This window comes from Amblyraja radiata, chromosome 34 (genome assembly GCF_010909765.2).
Source record: "Amblyraja radiata isolate CabotCenter1 chromosome 34, sAmbRad1.1.pri, whole genome shotgun sequence".
In the NCBI taxonomy this organism is placed as follows: domain Eukaryota; kingdom Metazoa; phylum Chordata; class Chondrichthyes; order Rajiformes; family Rajidae; genus Amblyraja; species Amblyraja radiata.
This window is the reverse complement of record NC_045989.1, coordinates 14758752-14774452: the sequence shown is the minus strand read 5'-3', so window position 1 is coordinate 14774452 and position 15701 is coordinate 14758752. Positions and strand designations below refer to the sequence as shown.

Sequence of the window (15701 nt, the reverse complement as noted above, 5' to 3'; positions counted from 1 at the left end):
TGTGTCCACAGAGCGCAGAGAGCACCAACGCAGAGCTGGAGAGCAAGTCCAAGACGATGAAGTGTAATGTGGAGGAAAGCCATCGGAAGCACGGGAACCTGGTGAAGGAACTCAATACCTTCCTCGCGATCCTGGATGGGAAAATTGATGAGCTTCACGGATTCCGACAGGGACTTGCTAAATTGGGGATGAACAAGTGATGAGGGGAGACCCTCAGGGTGGGAATCGTGAGAGGGGACCATTCAAATTCAGTGGGGGAAGATTCAACACCTGACCCAGATGCTCCACATCTGGCTGCTGCTCTACCTTGACCCGAGGGTCAGCCTCCTGTGAGGGTCAGTCAGGCACAAGGGTGTTGCTGGTAACACCTCCCCTTGATCTGAGTGGCTCCCTGGACCTTAGATGGGTCTGGAGTTGCTCAGCTGAGACTGGCAATGATGTCCCCCACCCCAAGGACATTCGTGACCAGGTTAGGTATCCAGGAGTTTTGTGTCATTGTTACTAAAACCAGCTATTTTGTAAATTCCAGATTATTAAATGATTTAAAATTGCACAGCTGCTGTTGTGAGATTTGAACTCTCTCTGAATGACTGGCTCCCAAACTATAATCCTTGAGGTATGGGCACTGATGTGAAACACTGACTGGTCTGATCCACCCACACTCCCCATTTCCCACAACGTCGGGATAGTTCGCAGTCAGTGGCATTGACAGAAGTTCTGTTCCCTGCCTCCCACACACTCTCTGTGCCCACCTGCTATTGAACCAAATATTTGAGATTACTGTAATGTTTAGAGCAACTGGAGAAACTCAGAAGGTCAAGTAGCATCTGCGGAGGGAAAATGGGTGATGTTTTGGGCTGAGGCCCCTTTCTGGACTGAATCAGTCTGTAGATTTCCCTCCACAGATGACCCATTGAGTTCCTTCAGATGCTTTTTGTCGTTTGTGTCAGATTCCATTATCTTGTGCCTCTTGTAATGTTCCATCCTGCTTGGTTTAGGAACAAACACCCATCCAACCCAGAGTTTCAGTCCTCCCTGCCCTTCCTCATTCAGAACCACACCAGGTCCTGTTTGCTGCCTCTCGCTCCAGGCTAACACCTCATCTCCAGCCTGCGATCTACCCCCCACAGCCCAGTTGCAGCCTCTTGATTGCCCTCAACTTTAATTGTTCTATCATCTTTGTTGGCAGCTTGGGGAATTTCAAGCAGTCTCCCATCTCCGATGATATCCCTGCTGAGAGGAAGTCCAACTTTGTTTTTACATCTGATAAGGGGGCAAGTTGGCAGAAACATGAGTTTCTCCGTGAGACCAGTTTGCCTGTGTTAACGCCAGAGGGGTCTACCTGCTGTCTGCCAGGGGACTTGTCAACGCTAGGTCTTCCTTAATTCTCTCCTCTCTTGCCAAAATGCAGCTCTCTTTATTCCTTCCATGGAGAGGCACAATAGAAGTAACCTCAATGTACAACAACCTCTGACAAATAGTCGTACAATGTGGAAACAGGCCCTTCAGCCCAACTCGTCTACGCCGACCAAGACCCATCAAAGATCGCCCCATTTGCTTGCATTGGACCATAATCTCTGTAAAACCGTTTAATCCTTGTACTTGTCCAACTGTCTTTTACTGTTATTGTATTGCCTCAACCACTTCCACATACCCACCATCCTCTGTGTGAAAAATTTGCTCCTCGGGTTCATGTTAAATCTTTGCCTCTCATCTTAAAGCTACACCCTCTAGTTCTTGCTCCTGGGTGAAACCCACACAGTGACAGTGAGAATGTGCACACTCAACAGAGGTCAGGATTAAACCAGAGGCCCTGGAGCTGGGAGAGAGCATCACCACACGTGGCACCACAGAGCTGCCCCTGTGATACCAGCTGTCCACACAGCTCAGAAATCCCAAACTCTACTTCCAGGCATTTCCTACAAATGGCCCCAGTGCACATGAAGCATCTGGAAACTTGCAAAGACAGAGTCTAATGATGGAACAGCATTTGATGGGTTGGAATGCAAAGCTCACCATATGCAATGGGTCATTCTGTCCATCATATCTGTGCAAGCACTCTCCCATTAGCACACACCCCAGCTCCCCATGGTCTTCCCAACGGCTACCCCAAATATTTATACAGCTCACTTCTGAAATCCCTATTCAAGCTTCCTTCACTGCTAATCCATGGCATGTTTCCAGCTTAGAACTGTGTGGCAATCTGTTACTTTATCTCTGCCTCTTTTACATCTCAAAGTTTTTTGCAATTCAATGACACAAGAACCTTTACTGTTCAAATTCTGCAACAACAGGATGTCACCAGTGCTGCAGACATTGCGAGTTAAACCAATTATTCCATCATCTGGCACAGGACCAGTGTGTAAATCACATTCTTTTCCCTTCAGAAAGTGTCAAAAGTTTCAGTTATACTGGGACATCTCAGTTGCTCACTTTATAAATTTGCTGAAAGAGCTTAAACACTTTATTAACTGCACTGACTACTGGAGAGACAAAGAATACCTCGTACAGCAGATGGTAAAAACTTCCATGAGTAATTGCTTCTCCACGGCAGGCAGACCTTTGAAGAGCAAAGGAATAAAATGTACAATAAATGCTCACAATACAAAAACATTTCCATTATCAAGAGAGCCTTTGAAACAGAGTATGCTCTGTAATCATGCCATGGAGTAATAATATTCATATTAAAAATAAATGGTTGTGAATTTCAGTCATTGATCCGTGCAAAGCATAATAATTTAAGAATATATTTGCAGAAGCAGTTCCTGAAAAGACAAACTTCCATAATTAGCTCAGGCAAAAAAAAAACACTAGTTGTGGAGGAATACAGCAGGGCAGCAGCATCTGGAAGGATGTGGACAGATGACGTTTTGAGTCAGGACTCTTCTTCAGATTAATGGAGTAGAGAGGAGAAAGCTGAGGGGTAGGGCTGTGGCAAGAACTAGCAAAGTGGATTCAAGTGAGGAATTGATTAGCAAATGATGCAGGTGGAGGAGAGATGGGTGAAAATAGTAACTGAGGCTGGAGGTGAGGGAAATCAAAAATATGCAAATGTGGAATCTGATAAGAAAGGACGTGGAGGATGACAGAACCAGGGGGAGGGAAGGTAGAATTTCTGGAAAAATTGCTGGAGAAACTCAGCGGGTGCGGCAGCATCGATGGAGCGAAGTAAATAGGGAACGTTTCGGGCCGAAACCCTACTTCAGGGGGAGGGAAGTGTGTGTGGAAGGGACCAGGAAGGGGAAAGGAAAATAGGGGAAGAATATGGAGTAGGAGGGGTGGGGGGTGGGGAAAATAATTCAGTGATAGCATCAATGAGGGGGAGGGGGTAGTGCGAAGCATGAACGAGAGTGGGGAGAAACTGGGTATATGAAAGGGCGGAGAGCTACCTGAAATTGGAGAATTCGACGTTCCTGCTGTTGGATTGCAGGCTACTAAATGGTATACAAGGTGCTGTTCTTCTAGTTGGTGTGTGACTTCAGTCCGGAGTGGTGGAGGTCGAGGACAGACTAATTAAAATGGCGAGCAACCAGAGTATCCAGCAGGCTCATCTCTTGACCATCCCTACCCCTTACCTCTCTACACCAGATTTCTGCCCTCTACTCCATCAGTCTGAAAATGGGTCCTGACTGAAAATGTCATCTGAACATTTCCCTCCACTTTGTTGACTGGCCTGCTACGTTCCTCAGCAAGTTTGTTATTTTGCTCACGATTTTAGCGTCTGCAGTCTCTTATGTCTCCATTTAGTTAACAGGATTAGCAGTGGTTTATTCACATCAACATTCTGAGAGGAATAATTCTGCAGCAAAGAGTGAAAAGCACAATGCAATATTAGTCTATTCTCCCTCAGCTATTGTGCAGTTCTCAATCGGATGAATCTTTTTAAATGGCTTTTCAGTTCTTCTTACTAACCACCTTTCTCATGTCCAAACAATATTGGCATCCCTATTCAACTATGGAGGGCATTACAATCAAATACACGGCCGTCATCCAACAAGAGACTGGAACGAAAGACGTTAAACAGCAGCACTGAAAAGGTTGCCTCCGCTTGGGAAGGTTCCCTTTAAACCCCAGAACCACACACTGGTGTCCCGGTCCTCATCAAACCCAGAGCGGGACTGCTCCCATTGCAAGTACAACGTCAACAGTTCATCGCTCAAGCATCTTGTGCTGTATTAAATCCAAACAGCCCCTTTCCAGTTTTCAATCAATTATTCTCTTTCCAGACATGCAAGCATTCCGTAGAAGCCCAGCTCACAGTGGGCAGCAGAGGCAACTGTTTCCATCAAGTTAACTTTCACCAGCTGAAACACTGCTGTTCTGCCTCCTGGTATCGCCATTTCTCCTCACTAACTTGCACCAGCCTAATGCCCCAGTACAAATATAAAATCCTCAATCTTGTGTTTAAATCTCACCATAATCACATCCCAGTGCCTTAGAAAAGTGATGCTGTCACTTAAAGTCACCGCATGCAGCACGTAGGGAGTGCTTTACTGGTGGATGTGACCCTCACCAACATCAAACCCAACCCTCACCTTAGGTGAGCTGCATTTAAATTGCCCTTTATCACTATTCCAATAGCCGGAGGGTTGCCCTGGAGCCTCTCACAGAATGTGATTGATTGGGACATTGACAGGTTGCCGTTAGCAGGACCTCATCATAAACAACTTGGCGGCTGCATTTCACACATCACAACTACACACGTTTTCCCCCCAAAAATGTACTGGCTCGGGCTTCAAAGATGAAAAATAGAAGCCTTTGTTCTTTCCTCATCCTGCCTCCCATGTTTGAAGTGACATTCCTTCTCCAATATTTCTACTACCACGCAACATCAAACGCAGGAGACATACTGTGCCGCCAGCCTGCATCACCATTTAATACCATTGTGGACATCTCCCTTCACCTGCACTTCCCTACCCTGTCCTCAATCACTGGACCTGAAATCAAAATACATGAAAGGAACTGTAAAAATGAACTCTGTTGGCACAGTGATAATACAAGATCTTGGTTCTTAAAATATTCTCTTAAGTGCAATAGGGATAATCAGGCTTCAAATCAAAACCAAGGCAGCTCAGCAAGAATTGAATGGGGAGCAAGGAAAACAGCCTGAAGGAAGAGTCTACACAAAAGATTAAAACATGTTTGAAGATGCGCATGTAGGCAGTATCCACACATCACAAGTGTGTATGTTGTGCTAGTATGCAGCAGGGCGAGATCTGATAATGTAAAGGCACAATTCAAATGACTGAATATTGATTTTTCTTTATGCCAGAATTGTCTGACTGCCAGTTGACTGCGATTAAGCACCACGGGTACTTTTGGATGGTCATATTCCAACCTTCACGTGACACTGAATGTTGTGAGGTTTTGTGGTAGAAGAGCTCACCAATTGGATCCTTCAGCATCAAAACTGGTTGGGTGCGTCATCTACTACACTTCCATTTCTATTTTGCTACAACTGCATTATCCTATCAGCCATTTCAGATGGACTAGATCCAAAGTTGCAGATGGGGTTATTTGCAACAAGTACCAGGCAACAGCCTAGGTCAGCTGTCCCATTCCTCAGCCTGTGCATCTTCATCATCTTCATCTTCAGATTCCGGAGACACCGTCTTCATCCGTTTCATGGCTGCTTTGATGCTGCGCTCTAACTCGGTGGTTGGGTCATTGTTCAAGGGTTGGACAGGGCCTTCTTGGACCTTTCGCAATGGGACACCTCGGCGAATCTCAGCTAACAAATTATCTCGCAAACCCACAGGCTTCTCTGCAGACAGCACCTTAGTCCGATCAACCTTCTTAAGCAACACTTCGCCACGCTTTAGTGAAGCCAGCACATCGTCCATGGATCCTGGAGGGGGAAGGGTTGAGGATTGGTCACTCACAATCTTACTACACCAGTGAATTGCTCAAAAGTTACAATGATATGCAACCTATGGTGGACTTTAAAAACATCTATTGTTAAGGGCCATTAAACTTTTATAATTGGTATGGCGGAGGATAGAGGTGGGATTCTTACCTATATTTTCCTTTAGGGATTTCTTTGCTGAATTTTCACTGGTGAAGATGAGTGGCTGTTCTTTCGTGCCTTCTGATGTGCCCTTGCTGCTCAGGAGAACCGGAGGAAGAGGAGGTGGTGGGGGCAGTGGTGGTGGTGGTGGTGGTGGGGGCGCTGGTGGTGGAAGCATCACTGAAGAGATTGCTCTTGTGTCTGCCTCTCCTGAAGATATTACAGCACCTGACGGGAGGAAGATGTGCACTGGAACATTGCTGGAAGACTTGGAGGCTCTGGGTTGCTTTTTGCTGGCAGAGTGCGATGCTGCTGTGTCTTGGTTCTGCACTCTGGAAGTTTGACAACGAGGTTTAAATGCAATCTGTCCTGAGGATTTCTGGAATAAAAAAACTTGTTTGTTAAAAATATGCATAAATATAGACTCTGTCACTAAATCCACTAAATCCAAATGCACACAAAAAAAATCAGGACAAGCTGTAATGGAACAGTTGTGGTGTTAGTATCGTGGGGGCTAGAAGATGGGCTTCCACCCTCAAGTGGGCTGTAATCGATCTCTACCTCTTTAAAACTACGCAGCCTTTGCAAAGTCTTTTGCCTCTCCATGTTTACCCACTCCCGTCTCCTTATGTTTTCTTCTTTATTCTGGTCATGTTTCTGTGTAAACATAATTTCATACAGTGTGTTAACAAACAATCTACTGGTAGACATCAACCAAGTTACACTTTGTAATCACTTACCACCTGAATGCTATGGTGTTGTCGGAAATTAGCTTCTTCTCCTTGCAACTGCTGCTGCTTAGCTCTTTGTGTTTCTTTACACTCCTCCTGGTGAAGAGAAGATGCCGTTAGGTCCTATGGTTGGAAATGATAGACAATGATCAGCCCCCCCTCCCTCATCAGGGATCCTCTAGCGAAGACAGCCCAAATTAACTGGTTCAGCAAGAATTGTATGTGAAGCAGGTATATGAGAATATCCCAACATAGGTTGAGCCGTGTTGTATAAGCCTTTGAACCCTATTCCAGAATGCTATATCATTTTGAACACGAGCTACATTAAAACTGTTTAATGCAACCATCCCCACATCTATACCTTAGCAGCTGAATGGTGACACAGAGAGATATAGAGGATCTTGATCCAAATATACATTGATCTCAGTCGGAAGAAGGGTCCCGACCCGAAATGTCACCTATCCATTTTCTCCAGAGATGCTGCCTGACCCACTGAGTCATTCCAGCATTTTGTGTCTATTTTATACGTAGACCTCAGCAGGTTCCACCGTTCCTCTGCACCTTGACAATGAGGGCTTACTGGAATTGTACAGATTCAGCTATTTACACCCAGTTGTCAAAATAAACCTAACAAAACATCTCAAGAGACTATATTTTAGATAGCTGGCATTGAGTCAGTTTACACCCAGTTTCTTTGGCACTTATCCATGAAACCATCACTGTGAATCCTTCACATTTGCAGTTGACTTCCAGAGGAGGCAATGAATAAGATACTCAGTACTGCATTGCTTAATAACCCGGCTGCGTGCCTCATCACCAGTAGGCCAAGTTCATGTGCCACCACCAACATTGTTCCAGGCAAGAGAGACAACATGTTATCACCCCATCAGCACCATCTTAACAGAGAAGATGATGTTCTGCTCCAACTGCTGATAAAGCAACTGGAGCAAAAAAATCCCAACACCAAGAAAACAAAGAGGGAACCCTTGAATCACTTTGGTCTGCTTGAAGAGAGAATTGGTCACAAGCACTTCACCTAAAGCTTGAAACAATTGCATGCAAAAAATATCTTCACAAGGTTTGGTCAGTGGGTGCATTCATATTAATGTTACCCAATTTACATGAGAAAATAGTTGCATTGAGGTCCTTCAAATCAAAATGCAAGAGGGGAAAGCAATCGCCACCCTGCAGAGCAATGAAGGTTTCAGCAATTACCCGCTTATTCCTCAGGTACGATCGCCGTGAGCAAATGGCACCTCGTTTATTCTCCAGCTGGTGAACTTTGTGCAACAACATCTTAATGTCTACCGAGCGACTGTCATGTACCAGGCCCATCCCTTCATTGGCCCGAAGCTGCTCAGGGTCTTCACAGGCATCATAGTAAACCACTTCTTCCTCTTTCTCTAGAGTTACAAATGAAGCCCTCATTAGGTGGCAAAAATATAAGGGAGTATTCCAATCAAATGTAATTTAGCTTCTTATTATTTTAGAAGAAACTATTCTTCTGTTTTTACCTCCTTTAGGAAGTAACCGCATGTTGTGTCCTCTGGCCTGCTATTGTTGAGTTAGAAAGCTTGGAAACAGTCCCTTCAGCCCAACTCTCCATGCTGACCAAGATGTCTATCCGAGCTATTCCCCACTGTTTGTTATTGGCATATATCGCTTTAATCCTTCCTCTACATATATATGTGTGCAGATGTTTTTTAAATATCACAATTGTATTCACTTCTACAGCTTGTTCTGGCAACTCATTCCACATTCCCTGTGTTCCATTTAAATCTTTCCCCTCTCACTTTAAACCTATGCCCTCCAGCTTTAGACTTCACATCCACTTCATCTATGTCCGTTATGATTTTATAAACCTCAATAAGGTCATCCTTCAACCTCTTATGCTCGAGGGAAAATTCCCAGACGATCAAGCCTCTGCTAATAACTCAAGCCCTGCAGTCCCAGTAACATTCTTGCAAATCTTTCCTGCAACCTTTTCTGCTTAATGACATCCTTGTTATATATGGGTGACCAGAATCGCACATAATATTCCAAATGTGGTCGCATCAAAAGGTCGCAACTCTGATACTCAATGCACTGACCTGTCTATCCATGTTGCCACTTGCAGGGAACTATGGATCTGTAATGGATCTGTAACCCCAGCTCTATCTGTACTGCAACACTATCCATGACAATACAACCTGCCTTTGGATTGTTTTAGTTGGTGATTGGGTCCACTTTCCCCTGGCTCGGCACAGTTGTGGATTGAAAAGACAAGGAGCCTCTGCATAACGTGCTTCTTGGCAATTTCATCGCACAGAGCTGTGTGAGGTATAGCAAGGCTTAAACTGGAAATCTGGCATTTGTTGTTTGCCCAGCAACAATGCTGGTGACTCGTTCTTCATTCAGTGTTTCGTGATGGATAGTCAACCTCAAAGCCAGCAGAGCAATTGGCTCTTACTGTGAAGCAAACTTCCTGGAGTAAGTAGGAACAGCAACATAAAGATTTGTGACAGGTATGCAACTCACGAATGAGCGAGACATTGTCAAGGTGCTGAAAGCATGATGGGAGTTGGGGAGGGGTAAGGTTAGATTGTATGATTTCTATGACTGGAGTTTCATCATTAACAAATTAAGAGTTAAATATAAAGGTGAATCCTGGCTAAGATGCATTTGGCTCAACGTGCCTTCGTCTCAAGTAAACCTCTGTTTAAAGGAGGAAATCCTGATTTATTGGCCTTGCATTAGTGGGATCTGAACCATCAATGCCTCATTTGCCTGGCACTGGAACCACAACCCAAAAGAAAAATCGGGCCACTGATTTTGCTGTCAACCTATGTATGAGGAGAGGGGTCATGGCGAATTTTCAAAAGAATCCAAATCTAAATTATACTATTTGATAAGGGGTTTGACCAGAGTTAGTGCCCCAAAGTAGCAAGCCTCACTCTTCCTCTGGTGATAACCACAGCCACCAAAGCATTGGCGGATACTCTCTCATCAACCACTCTACAGATGAGATGATGAACACGTGCCTTATTCTATAGTTGACACTACTTTAGATCCAAGCAACTGCCGGTTTTCTGACTTGATTGTCCATCAAGCAATACTGAATGAATGTTGCTGAGCACACAACAAATGGCAGATTTCCTGTTTAAGCCTTGTTGTACTGCAAGTATTTGTGAGTAAAGAGATTGCCATGGGCGGTGGACCACCTTAGGTAGGCATACTCTTCTGGCCTGCACAACATTCTTCACTGCATCAGCCACTGGCTCTTTGTTTCCAACTCTTAATACTAGTGGTAACCCTTACCTCAGGAATATCTACAACTTTTAACAGGTGAATGAATGGGCTGGCTGGAATAAACCAACCCAATTCACTGTAGTACAGATGGGAATGATGAACAGCCACTTACCCCTGGCTTCACGTCGAAGGGTGTCCAGCTGAGCGACAACCAGCAGCTCCTCATATTTTAACGTTTCAAGTTGAATGTTGTACAACTCCAGCTGCGTTTCATAATACTGCATTTCTAACTCATCCACCATCGCCACTGCTTTCCTGGTGTCAAGATGCGCCATCTAAGTTCAAAGAGAGATTTACTGAAGTATTTGGCAAGCTGCAGAGGGCAGTTTTTAAGCAGGACTGGCTGCAGGCATGTTACCTTGTACTGAATCTGCGTTTTCTTGCGCTTCAAACACAGCTCTTTTGCCCGGGTGTATTGTAAAGTTTCCTTCGCAAACATGAACCTCAATTTCTCCTGTCTGGGTGCCACACTGGCCCAGGCAGCTTTGCCAAAGTGAGTTGGATCTTCTTCCATCCGTTTCTGCATAGCTGCGGAATAAAAAAATCATGAGAAACATTAGCTAGCTGTATCAGTGTGTAACTTACTATTGTAATCTATGTTTCCTTGGATCAAATCGACTTGATCAGGGCAGAGCTTAAAGGTGAGAGGGGCAAAGTTTAAAGATGATGTGTGGGGCAAGTAATCTTTACACACAGAGGGATGGGTTTCTGGAACTTGCTGCTAGGTGTGGTGGTGGAGGCAGAAAATATTGTGCCTTTTAAGAGGCTTTTAGAAAGGAACATGGATATGCATGGAATGGAGAGATATGGATCATGTGTAGGCAGACGAGATTTGTTTATCTTGTATCATGATCAGCACAGACATTGTGGTGAAGGAACTGTTCCTGTGTTATACTTTGCTATTTTCTATGAACAAATTAAGATACCTTGCTTAGATAGGTCACAAAGTGAGTAGACCCCCTACACAAGACCCCAAGAATAAGGAAATCACAATGCAGATGGTCCAAGTCCATTCCTCCTATGTGAGCTCCTTAACTCAGCTTGCATTTTAAGTTCTCGTTACTGGGCTTCTATCAGAGCCTAAAACAACCCACTCATTTTTCTATTCTTAAATAACTACAGATGGGCTGACTGTTTCAGATCACAACAGATGCATAAAACACAATCCAACTCTTTCTTTATAGGTACCAGGATCTCCAAATTATTGTTCCAGCGTGCATCACATGCCCCACATTTCTGTGAGCAATGGCCTCTTCACTTGCAACTTCAGTACAATGGGACTGAGACAGGCTCACTCCACCTGTAGTTTGGTCTGGTTCTCTAAAATTCAACCCTTTTTATGCTCTGGTAATGAAAACCCTGGCAACTGTAGCTGTCAGTTCACCTTTGCTCCAGTCTAAATTACCTGCCAGCGCTTTCACCGTCTCCCGGAAATAATCCACTGTTATGTCCTGGATTGAGCAGACTGCTTCTTGCATGCGCCGGGACCATTCTTCCACTTCTTTCTGCAGACTCTGAATTCTCCTTGGACCCAGAGTGTCAAACTCCAATGATTTCTGCAAATATCGGAAGTAGTCAAGTTAGATCAGAAAGTCATATTGGATAAAGGCAACTGATCTCCTGACTGTGTATATATTTGATGGTCAAGCATGGAAACGCTCAAAAATGTACTTTTGGTTTGACCCAGGGTAAACTCTCACAACACAAATTACATAATAAACTTGCCCCCTTGTGGCCCTCAGAAGGAACACTTCATTAGTCTCACGTGTGTTCCCATCCTGAGCTGAGCACAAGCACCCAAAATAATGAATTTTACAAATTATTAATATCCTTCAAAATCCGAAAGAAATTGAACCAAATCCATTGTGGGCAGAGTCAGCATCAGATAGTCCTAAATCAGGGCCCACATAATCTACTGAAAACCACAACCAGCTGTACCAGTGTGATGCAAGTCCTCCTCCACCAGTGACTCTGTAGCTTCAGATTCTCAAGAGCAGGCACTGGTTGCTTCAGCTGATTACAGCCAGCAGAGATTTGTAGCCTTTGATTGTACTGCAACCCAACCCATGTCCCTTTACTGCTAAAGCTACTGCTTAACGGCTGACTGTTGCTTCTAATTAAAATGATTAGTTAAAGTGCAGCATCCCTAAGAAATAAACAGCAACTGCATGAATTACCAAGGCCTCCTGTTTACACAGCGAGGCAAACTCTCGCATATCCCGGAAAGGCTGCAGTAAACACTGGTAGAATTGCGTGGCGGCAGTGACCAGCTCCTGATAGGCTTCATCTTCCTCCAGGTAGAATCTTTTAAGGGTTACCAGATTCTTAGCTTGAATGTGTTGGTTCAAGATCTGGAAAACAGAAAGTCATCCGAGCAAAATCAGCAGCTGACAATTGGCCCCTTAACACAACCCAAGGCCAGAGCCTTCACAGAATAATTACATTATAAAAATAACACATACACACAGCCCAGAGAAGAGAGCACTTGTGGGTATCCCTTAAGAGGCTGGGTGGACAAGTCCGCAGAACAGCAACAGCCTGACAATAGTTGTAGTCACAGAATACTTTACGGACATTCACAAATCCTGTGCACACTGTAGCACCAGTAGAACAGATGCCCCATGCCTGACGGTGGTTTAGAAGTAATCTTCGGGTCAGGAAACTCCTGACAACACAAGGCCATCCTCCCTCAGCTGATGTATCAGTGCTCCTCCATGTTGGACAACATTCAGATGAAAGATTAAAGAGGTGGGAAACCATGTTCTTCTTCAGCTATAGCCTATCAGCACCATCGCTGACTAAACTGTAATGGTCCTCGAGAGAACCTCATTATCACAGATGCCAGTCTGTACTCTATTCAATTTACTCCAATGATATCAAGACAAAGCTGGGAGTACTGGACACAGCAAAGGACCACAAGGTCAGACTCCATCCCAATTGCAGTACTGAAGACCCACACACTAAAAACAGTTGAGCCTCTCACCAAGTTCGTTTCAGTACAACACTGAATTCTAATCAACATAGTAGACCATCCACAAACAGGTCTATCCTGCTCTTGCCTTGCTGAACCTCTCTCTTCGTGACTTGCCCCTATCCTGTCCCCCAATGTCCAGTCCCTTCCCACCTACACCTCTCCTGCCTCCCACTATTTTGACAATTTTCAATTCCCTGTTCCCAACTGTCTCATCTTCATCACGGATATCCAGTCCCAAGCACCATCCCCCATCAGGAAGGCCTTAGGATTCGGTTTCATTCTGGAACAAAGACACAACCAGTTCCCCGACGCCAACTCTCACCCACCTGGCAGAACCTGCTCTTGCCCTCAGCAACTTTTGCTTTTGATTCCTCCTTTGTTGCAAACCTATTCTGGCACCACTCTCCAACTCATTCCATGCTACTTTGATAGCTGCGTTGCTACAGCTTTCTGCATTCGTGCAGAACTTGCCATTTTTACCACTTTTCCCACCAACTTCCACCGTGCCCTTAAATGCCCTGGAACATTTCTGACACTTTTCATTTTCTGGATCCGTTTCCATTTCAGGAGACAATTTATTCAACAATATCTACTACAGACCTATAGACTACCACTACTAACTTGTCCACACATCCTCCCACGGTCTCTTACACAGGTGCCATTCCTTTGTCTTAGTTTCTCCAGTTCAAGGGCTTTCCAGTCTAGGGGTTCTGAAATGTCGTTCTCATGCTGGAATCATGGCTTCCCCTTTCCCAGTCTTCAACCGGATTTTCTGCACATGTGGTGTCATCCCCTCCCTCCCCAGACAGAACTGGGATAGAGATGCCCAGGTCCTTTTATCCTACTAGACGTTGCTCCCAGCACATCATTGCTCCCAGCACCTTTGTCATTTCCACTAACTGCAATGTGATTCCCTTCTTTCCAACACTATCCTCCTCCAACAAGTTTTCTGCAGGAACCACTCTCTCCGCAGTTTACTCCGCTAGTCATCCCTTCCCGGCCATTTGGGGAACTTTTTAGCTTGACATCGCATCAACAACTGCACTTATTGAAGTAGAAAATTAAACAACAAAGCCAAACATGTACATGTCATCTGTGTTGGGGTAGGGTCAGGCGAATACCAGGATTATGAAGGTCAGACATGTCAATAACCCTGGTTTGTAAATCTCGACTGACGCACGTTGAAGTTGCGCCACACACTGTAAATAACTCTATAGCCAGAGCATAAGTCAGCCATTCTTGTGGATCAAATTCCCATCTGACAGCACGATAGTTCCATCCCTTCCTCCTCTGCCCCAAATCGATGTGCACTTTGTAACCGGTAGGTATACACCTGCACCTTCGGCCCCTCCATGCCGAGAATAATCAGTTCCTGAACTGCGATTGCAGGAAAATAGAAACACAGATCATAGGGGAACCTGAAAGACCTGAACCCGTCCACCTCACGCACCTTCCTCAGCGCCTCCCGTCCGCTGGCCACCCGCTGCTCCAGGCTGCGGCCACGGAGCTCGCTCACACTCTCGAAGTAGTCCTCGACCTCGCCCTCGGGGAAGAGAGTGTCCAGGGCGATGCGATGTCCGCAGAGCTCGATGGCGGCGTCCAGGTAGAGTTCGAGCTGGCGGCAGACGGAGTCCAGGTCGGGGCCGGGCTCGGAGCCCTCGGCCAGAGAGCTGCCCGGGAACAAGAGGCCCCACAGACCCCGGGGCCTAAGCTCTGGCAGCGCGGGGAAGCAGCGCTCCAGGGCGGCGCAGCTGGCGGCCAGCACCCGGTGGATGCAGCAGAGCTCCTGCGGGGAGTAGAGCGCAGCCCAGCTGCTCGGAGCCGGGGCCTCGGGCTCGGGCTCGGCGGCCCGCGCCTGCAGCTGCCGGTTGTGACAGGTGACGGCGAACTTTCCCTCCACATCGTTCCAGGCGGCCAGGAAGCGCAGGCGGGGGCGCTGCGTCTCCGCGAACAGACCGCTCTTCACCGAGACCCAGCCGTCCAGGCTGTCCATCCGCTCGGCGTCCATGGGCCGGCTCGGCCGGCAGCCGCATCGCCCTGGCCTTCCCCCCCTGACGTCACCTGGAGGCAGCGGCGCGACGTCAGAGCCGAGCGCGTGTCCTCCGTAACGTCACGGAAAGGCCCAGGCGCCCGTGGTAACGGATGAAGGCGGCCTAGTTTGACTCGTCCCCTCACCCGGCCTCACCCGCCCCCCCCTCACCGGGCCTGACCCGCCCCCCCTCACCGGGCCTGACCCGTCCCCCCCCTACACCGGGCCTGACCCGTCCCCCCCTCACCCGGCCTGACCCGCCCCCCCTCACCGGGCCTGACCCGTCCCCCCTCACCCGGCCTGACCCGCCCCCCCCCCTCACCGGGCCTGACCCGCCCCCCCTCACCGGGCCTGACCCGTCCCCCCCTCACCGGGCCTGACCCGTCCCCCCCTCACCGGGCCTGACGTCCCCTCACCCGGCCCCCCGCCCAGATAACCCAGGCTCACACCGGGTTAGCACAGGTGATCCCGGGTCACAATAGGTCATCGCAGGTAACCCTGGGCACAGCAAGTCACCTCGGGTCCAGGTGCAAATTGGAGGAACAGCATCTTATATTTTGCTTGGGTAGCTTACACCCCAGCGGTGTGAACATTGAGTATAACTAGAAACAAGAATTTCATTGTCCTGTCAGGGACACATGACAATAAACTCTCTTGACTTCTCTTGACTTG

At 46.7% G+C, this 15701-nt stretch overlaps 2 protein-coding genes across 3 annotated transcripts in view; one reads left to right on the top strand and one right to left on the bottom strand.

Moving 5' to 3' along the window:
• The window catches only part of homer2 (homer scaffold protein 2), a 31115-nt gene extending 30562 nt beyond the window's left edge, over positions 1-553 (top strand). For both annotated transcript variants that reach the window (XM_033050417.1, XM_033050418.1), the window contains one exon: positions 12-553. In XM_033050417.1, the coding sequence (XP_032906308.1) occupies positions 12-200 (189 nt within the window). In that variant the 3' untranslated portion in view covers positions 201-553. The remainder of the gene's footprint in view (positions 1-11) is intronic.
• Positions 554-3742: 3189 nt separating this feature from the next.
• Positions 3743-15072, bottom strand: whamm (WASP homolog associated with actin, golgi membranes and microtubules). Its single transcript, XM_033050414.1, has 10 exons — positions 14451-15072; positions 12204-12377; positions 11432-11582; positions 10385-10554; positions 10139-10301; positions 7954-8141; positions 6748-6834; positions 6569-6664; positions 6017-6386; positions 3743-5848 (listed from the first exon to the last, which is right to left on the bottom strand). The coding sequence occupies exons 1-10, from the start codon at positions 15006-15008 to the stop codon at positions 5547-5549; spliced, it is 2259 nt and encodes a 752-aa protein (XP_032906305.1). The 5' UTR covers positions 15009-15072; the 3' UTR covers positions 3743-5546.
• Between the last annotated feature and the right edge of the window lie 629 nt (positions 15073-15701).

Bases quoted from the DNA above. Each gene is read 5' to 3' on its own strand.
- whamm (XM_033050414.1), bottom strand. From the start codon at position 15,008: ATGGACGCCGAGCGGATGGACAGCCTGGACGGCTGGGTCTCGGTGAAG. The intron at 10,555-11,431 runs GTAATTTAGACT...TTTATTCCGCAG, and splicing joins GACGGTGAAAGCGCTGGCAG to CTATGCAGAAACGGATGGAA. The intron at 10,302-10,384 runs GTAACATGCCTG...CTTTGAACTTAG, and splicing joins AAACGCAGATTCAGTACAAG to ATGGCGCATCTTGACACCAG.